This window comes from Sinocyclocheilus anshuiensis, unplaced genomic scaffold (assembly GCF_001515605.1).
Source record: "Sinocyclocheilus anshuiensis isolate Anshui unplaced genomic scaffold, SAMN03320099.WGS_v1.1 scaffold1282, whole genome shotgun sequence".
In the NCBI taxonomy this organism is placed as follows: Eukaryota; Metazoa; Chordata; class Actinopteri; order Cypriniformes; family Cyprinidae; genus Sinocyclocheilus; species Sinocyclocheilus anshuiensis.
Window position 1 is genome coordinate 163674 of NW_015554149.1, and position 7512 is coordinate 171185.

A 7512-nucleotide genomic window follows, 5' to 3' on the forward strand; every position below is an offset into this window, starting at 1 on the left:
AACCTCGTCAGGAACCTACGGGTGACGTCACGGACACTACGTCCATGTTTTTATACAGTCTATGGGTAAAACGCAGCACTCGTCACTCACTTTTTACCCAGCCGTCCAATCAGTGTGGAGGAGGGGTGGGAAAATTCTACACAGAGCAGCCATCCTACTTGTACAATGACCGAACAACAATGGATATTACTGGTTACTGCATTTTTATATTCAGTAATATTTTTCAAATTAGATACTAGTAATACGTTACTGCTGAGGATATTCCAAATCATAGCAACAACAGTGTCTCAAAAACTGTGCCACCAAAGCGTTTTCAAGCGCCACCAGCTGGTCGTTTTCAGAAGAGCGCCTGACATTTCTTCAGCTGGCTAAAAACTCTTTGGTCGACACACATTAATTGAATATCTACTGTTAGGTATATGGCCTATTAGTCTTTTTTGCATTTATGAAATATACTGGAGCCAAACCTGAGAAGGGAGTGCAGAATATTCCACTGAGTTCCTGGACACATAACTTACACAGTGGGAATTATGTTAATTGTGAATGAGCGTTCACGAGAGCCCTATTTATGAACCATTGGAATTCATTAACATACATGTTTAATGATCAAATCTGCTGTTTACGAAGCGTTTGTGAATCCGGAGGAGAGTTTTCAGGAAGGTCTGTTTTATGGGCAAATTACTTCGAATTTACTCATATATTTACACAAGTTTCACAAACGAGGCCCACTATATGCACATACCTGTAGACTGAACACGTAACACATATGCGCATGATGACACCGTTTTCACAAATTCACATTTTTGTATGATGATGGCATCATTTTCTTGCACTTTGAAACCCATTCTCAAAAGATTGTTTTACATGCTGTTGTCATGTAAATGAAAGGCCAAAACCCATCAAAAGTTTTCTGTTTTTAGTTAAAACAGTGTCATGTAAATGCCCCCAAAGATATAAGCTCCAAAGAATCCAATTGAAATGTTTGACCCAAACTATAGGTCATTTATGGTCACCAAACCTTAACAGATGATGATATTATCTCCCCCTTTCAGCAGTTCACCATCGGACAGAAGAGCTTTCGTCAACAGCGGAGCATCTTTAATGTCTCGTGCGATGCCACAGAGTCAGTCGTCACACACCAGGAGACCTCCGCCAGAATACAGCGGCACTTCCCAACACTTCGACAAAAACGCCTACGTATAACACACTGTTTCTTCAGCCATCCATGCCTCCCTCTGATGTCTAATATCTCACTGGTATCTTTTGTTAGCTTATTAAGTGCCTTTGGATGGCCAGCTCAGATGACTTGTACAGATGCTGTAATTGAAGTTTTGGTCAGGATTATTATTTGCATTTTTTAAGACTCTGGCATATGTAATGTGATTTCAGCACTACATTTATGTTTACGCAGCGCTGCATGAGATCATGTCATCTGTTGATAGTTGTGTTGTACTCGACCAGTTTGGGTGACTCATGGTGGTTGATCATGATTTTGAGCCAGATTGAATTATGTTTCTGGAAACTGTCAAAATGAAATACTTCGATACAGATTTGAGTTTCAATATTGTCTGAATTTCTAACATTGAAGATTGTGTAGCCTGTATTGCCAAGTCTCAGTCATTATTGTGATTAAGAAAAATATATTTTTGTTGATGTTTAATAAATATTCCATATAATGTTACTATAATTGTTGCAATATATTTTTGGTACATGCAACAGAGTGCACGATATCTGCTGAATTCTAAAAGCACTGCATCTATTTTCTCCACCAGACACACACTTCATAATATTTATAGTGAACCAGAGTCACGATGTGTGTACAAACACAACATAGCCCTCCCTAAACTCGAGCAGGTGTTTGTCAGACTGCATCCTCTGCTGAAGCATGAACCATGTTTGAGTGAGAATGACCGTATGCTCAGCTCACAGGAACATGAGGAAACGTCTGATTCAGGTGTTTGGATTCTTGATTTCTACTTTTGGCTGGCTGTTTGTGAGCTGCACGCTCGCCATGGACTACTGGCGAGTCTTCTATGTAGGCGGCAAAGGCGGCAACTGGATGATCAAGGCGACGTGGTACTGGTCAAACCTGTGGAAGTACTGTGTGATGGACACCTCGTCCATCACTAACTGCAGAGACTACGATGTGCTGTGGGCCATCACGCGTAAGTGCTCTCGCATCTCCAGCCTTCATCACATTGTCACAGAGTTGGTTCAGTGTGGGACAGATTTGAGCTCTTGTTCCTGTTGAATAGCGTATGTTCAGGGAGTCCGAGGCCTGCTTCTGATCGCCATGAGTCTGGGGCTTGTCGCTGCTGTGCTCTGCTTTATCGGGATGGACTGCACCTACATTGGTGGAAGTGAGAAAAACAAAGACAGAATATTATTTTTCGGAGCAGCTTTTCATTGTGTTGGTGGTGAGCAAAACCATTTATCCAATATTTGTACATTTATATAACCACACACATCTGACCTATATATACATACAGATTGAATACAAGAAAAGTAGGCACTAAAGCTTTAAATTCTTCCATTACATGGATGATTAAAACCAGCATTGTTCCTCCTATGCTAGTGTGGAATGACACTACTCATTTAAACACAAAGTATCAGAACATTTCACCAGTGTTCACCCCCACATATATTAACATAAAAATCTTTTGTTTTTTTGTCCTCACAGGTGTGTCGGCGCTCGCGGCGTATTGTTTATACACAAACAGGGTCGTCAGCGCTGCCTTTTCACCCACTGTTGACAGAAGTATTATAAGGTACATGCCTAGAACATTCATTATCCAAACACAGATGTTTCCAATGAAGCAGTATCACACTCACGGCGGTGATGATAATAATGATAATTAAGTAAGATAACTATTGTGGAAAAAGAAGTGCATTTAATTGCATTGAATGTGCATTTGATCACCTTCAAATGAATAAAAATGTAACATTAAAAGTTTTACTTTGAAGTACAACAAAATATTATTACAACATTTTTAAAATGAAAATGTAAAATGTATTTAAAAAAACACACTTATGTTGATGTGTTGACTAACGTGCGAAAGCACATGTAAAATACTTGATTATTATTTTGACTGTAGTGTGATATTCAATAATATATTTAAAGTGCTAAACTGCAACTTCACACTACAAATGTGTAATTACAAATATATTTAAATATATGACACAAGTTTCAGTGGAAATGACATTAAAATATATTTTACTTTATCATAAATTTTTTGTCAGTATATTCTACGGTACAATAGAAGTAATTATGAAATTACACAAAGTCGTACTTTAAGTCTTACTTAAGTGGGTCTAAAAGCACTCTAAAGTACAGCTAACTGCATTTAATATAAATTGAAATTATAATTCATTGTCAGTTAATTGCAAATAGCGTGCAATTAAGTGTTCAATAAGTGTACATTCAGTTCATATGTAAATATATTCTTATGTACGCATATATTCTATTCAGTTCGTATGTAAGTATATATTATATCTGTAAAAGGTACTCTTTTTAAAAGTGTACTTTTAAGTTTTGTATTAAGTTTTGTGTCAGCATTAAGCACACCAAAAGACAGTCTGAAACGGAGTATGTGAGTGCTAAAATTACGAAAAAAAAAAAAAAAAACTTTCAAAAGTAGAGAGGAGCAAGACATTTCCATTCTTTCATGCTCAAAAGTGCTCTGTAATCATATACTCCAGCTTCACTCCGGGTTTTACATTTTGACATACTGTACTAATCATGGAGCGAGAAAACAGACAATTTGAAAAACAGGCATGCACATCAACCAGTACAATCCCAACTAATTGCATTTATTGTACAATTGATCAAGAACAGGGGGTCATATAAAAGTGAAAACTGTAAAAAGTTTTAAAATATAAATGGTTTCAATAAGCAAACAAAAAAACAAACAAAAAAACAACAACTTCAAATAGCAATAAAAAAAAACCTCTCGCTACAATCAACTCCCTGTAACATTACTGCATCGGTTTACACTTTCAGCAGGTCAAAATTAAGCTCTGTAAACCATTCCTTGACATAAACAGTTCTATAAGTCTATGAAGTCGTCACCCTTATTTCTATAACGCAATACAGATTGTTCCAAAGCAGCTTTACCGTATTAAACATGAAAAAAAAAAAAAAAACAGAATCAATGATTCAAACCATCTAATATGAGACCAATCCAAATTTTGCTATAAAGCATCTCTACAAAAGACAATAGTGTCTATTCTAGGTTGCACAGTACGGTTTATGAATTCAATTGATCAAGAACAGGGGGTCATATAAAAGATAAAATACCCTCTCGCTCTGACGAAACCAATGATCGGCTGCTGGGAAATTTGAGAGTTCAACGGACCAGGGGAATAGAGGGGGTTGGAATCAAAGGGTACGCTGGAATGGAGTGAGTTTTGTGGATGGTTGGCATAGTGAGTTCTGGGCATACTCTTCCCAAGGAAGGAACTGACTCCAGGAGGTCTGATGGTGATGGCAGGAGGTGTGAAGGAAGCGCCCATCCTCCTGGATCTTTCTCTCTGTCTGCCTATTTGATTTTGGATGGTACCTTGATGATAAACTGACAAATACACCAAGGAGTTAAAAGAAAGCGTTTCATACCCTGTACATGAACTGTGGACCACGAGCAGATACAATGTCTTCCTGGAGGCCAAATTTCTGGAAGATGGGATGGAATAGGGTCTCTGCTGCCTCGAAGGCTGTGGGTAAACCAGGGAGTGGAATGAGTTTGCAGGCCCACCCTTATTTCTATAACGCAATACAGATTGTTCCAAAGCAGCTTTACCGTATTAAACATGAAAAAAAAAAAAAAAACAGAATCAATGATTCAAACCATCTAATATGAGACCAATCCAAATTTTGCTATAAAGCATCTCTACAAAAGACAATAGTGTCTATTCTAGGTTGCACAGTACGGTTTATGAATTGTGTAATTGGTTACACAATTCATTAATATTTAAATTCTTGGTAAATCTGAGCAAAACATATTGTGAAAATTTGTTTTTGTCATTTGTCCACTTAATATTTTATTCAAGATACTCACAAAAAGTGATTAAAAAAAAACTCTAATTTAAGTAAAAGTACACAAATACATATATATTAACAAAAGTGCAACAAATTAAATGTATTTTCTCCAAAATATGTCTATACCCCTACAAATTCTTACGAAATGTACAACAAACAAACAAACAAAAAAAAAAAAACTGAAATATAAAAATCTAGCAGAAGTATATTCACATTTGTATTTTTTTTAAGTACACCTTAGTGATGAGAATAATTTAAGTGGTAAGACATGACTTTCTGTTTCAGAAAAATATCTGGTTTGTGTTCATATTTACATTTTTTTTTTCAATTATTTCACTTTGAGTAAAGGTTAATTTTTGTGAATATTTTGAATGAAAGATAAACAGCAAACACACAATTTCCCTGGACTGCCTGCTCATATTTACCAAGGGTGTGTCACATCACAATTAGGCAGGCACAGCAGAACTCAAGTGCAGGTACTTTATGAGATTTGAGACAGAAGAACAATACAGGTGAGAAAACAGGCTCTGTGGAAAGAGAAGGGTGGTCAGGTTTGAGCATTGAACGAAGGAGCTATGCGATAATGTGAGGGTAGTTTTAACTTCTAGGTGACTGGGTTATTTGCTGTAGGATTGTGAAGGGGCCAATGTAACGAGGACTTAACTTGTGGCCGGAGAGGTGAAGGCGGATGTCTTTGGTGGATGGAAGATGGGATGGAATAGGGTCTCTGCTGCCTCGAAGGCTGTGGGTAAACCAGGGAGTGGAATGAGTTTGCAGGCCTTGGAGAAATGGCCCACCACCACCAGGATGCAAGTGGACCCATCTGAAGGAGGGAGGTCTGTGACGAAGCGTACTCCCAGGTGTGACCATGGTCACTCAGGAATGGGGAGAGGGAGGAGATTTCCAGCTGGAAGTCGCAAAGGAACCTTGGCAATGGCACACTCAGTGCATCCTTGGATGAAGCACCGAACATCACATGCCATATGGGTCCACTAGTAGCAGTTCTGAGTTCGCAAGATGGTCTGGGAGATTCCAGGGTGACCAGTCCCGAGAGAAGAGTGAAGCAAGTCCAGAAGTTAGTTAGTTAACGGAGGAAGGGACATAAATGTTTTCTAGAGAGCACATAGGTGGGGCTGGTTCTGTTGAAGATGTTTTCATGATCTGGTCATCCAGGTCCCACTGGATGGGGCTGATGTTCACTGTAGGAGGAATACTTGGCTGTGGTGAAGCAGCTCTAGTGTCAGGGGAATGTAAACGAGACAGATCATCTGCTTTAGTGTTTTTGGAAACTGGACAGTATGTGATAGTGAACTGAAAATGTGTAAAAAAAATTAAAAAAAAAAAGGCCCATCGGGGCAAGGATTCAGTCACTGTGATTACTTGGAAGAGGAAACGTGAACCCTCAAGCCAGTAGTGCCACTTCTCCATTGCCAGCTTGATGGATAACTGCTCCTGGTTACGATACCATAATTGACCTCCACAGGTGCGCAGGCTTCCGGGAGTAGATGGCACATGGGAACAGTTTGGGAGGCGTGCCATGACACTGGGATAGTACTGCTCCCACTCCCGTGGTAGAGGCATCCATTTCCAAAATGACAGAGCGTTTGGGTCAGGATGGTGAAGGACAGGAGCAGAGGTGAAGGTTGTTTAGAGATTGATGAAAGCCTGGTTGGCAGCCAGAGACCATGGCAGGGTCTTGGGCTTCCCTCTGAGAATAGAAATGAGAGGAGACACAGAAGGTGAGTTGACCAGCCCATATATCATAACCCTGTATTCATATTGTATTGTATTCATATTGTCGGAGTTGCAACCCAAAGGTCATGGGTTCGAGTCTCAGTACTGGCAGGGATTGTAGGTGGGGGGAGTGAATGTACAGTGCTCTCTTCCACCTTCAATACTATCAAATCAAATCAAATCAAGTTTATTTGTACAGCGCTTTTCACGATACAAATCATTGCAAAGCAACTTTACAGCAAATTAAGTTTCTACAATATTTAGTGGTAGCTTATCAGTCGTGACTGTCAGTCAATGTACATATGGCAGAAATGTACGGAAAAATCAATTTAAGACGTAATAAAACAGACGATGAACACTATTAACAGCAATTATTATATGATGCAATCAAACTTATAGCAAAATGTGGTAGTTCTGTTTGTTGTTTCAGGGTTGGCATCATCTGAGGTCCTCTGAGGGGTTGGCATCATCTCTTCTCAGGTGTTCTGGATCCAGACTGAAGCTTGTGTTATCTGTATTCCCCCTGGCCACGGGTTAATACGATTATAACAATTTGTAAGCTCTTAGAGAGGTAACGTAATCTTTATAAATAAGCTACGAGCTAGGTAGCAAGGATCTTTGGCAAAAGTTTTAACCTTAAAATTATATGACACCAAACAATGATTCTTTATAAATGAAACATGAATTTTATTGGCTACTCTAGAATACATCAAAACTACGCTAAAACACACATACACACAAAC

At 38.8% G+C, this 7512-nt stretch overlaps 2 protein-coding genes across 2 annotated transcripts in view; both read left to right on the forward strand.

Moving 5' to 3' along the window:
* LOC107670653 (claudin-10-like) overlaps window positions 1–1203 on the forward strand; it is a 4778-nt gene extending 3575 nt beyond the window's left edge. The window contains exon 5 of the mRNA XM_016463330.1: window positions 1053–1203. Within this exon, the coding sequence (XP_016318816.1) occupies window positions 1053–1203 (151 nt within the window). The remainder of the gene's footprint in view (window positions 1–1052) is intronic.
* A 730-nt stretch (window positions 1204–1933) lies between these two features.
* Window positions 1934–7512, forward strand: part of LOC107670648 (claudin-10-like) — a 16001-nt gene continuing 10422 nt past the window's right edge. Inside the window, exons 1-3 of the mRNA XM_016463326.1 lie at window positions 1934–2165; window positions 2256–2417; window positions 2681–2768. Of these exons, the coding sequence (XP_016318812.1) occupies window positions 1934–2165; window positions 2256–2417; window positions 2681–2768 (482 nt within the window). The remainder of the gene's footprint in view (window positions 2166–2255; window positions 2418–2680; window positions 2769–7512) is intronic.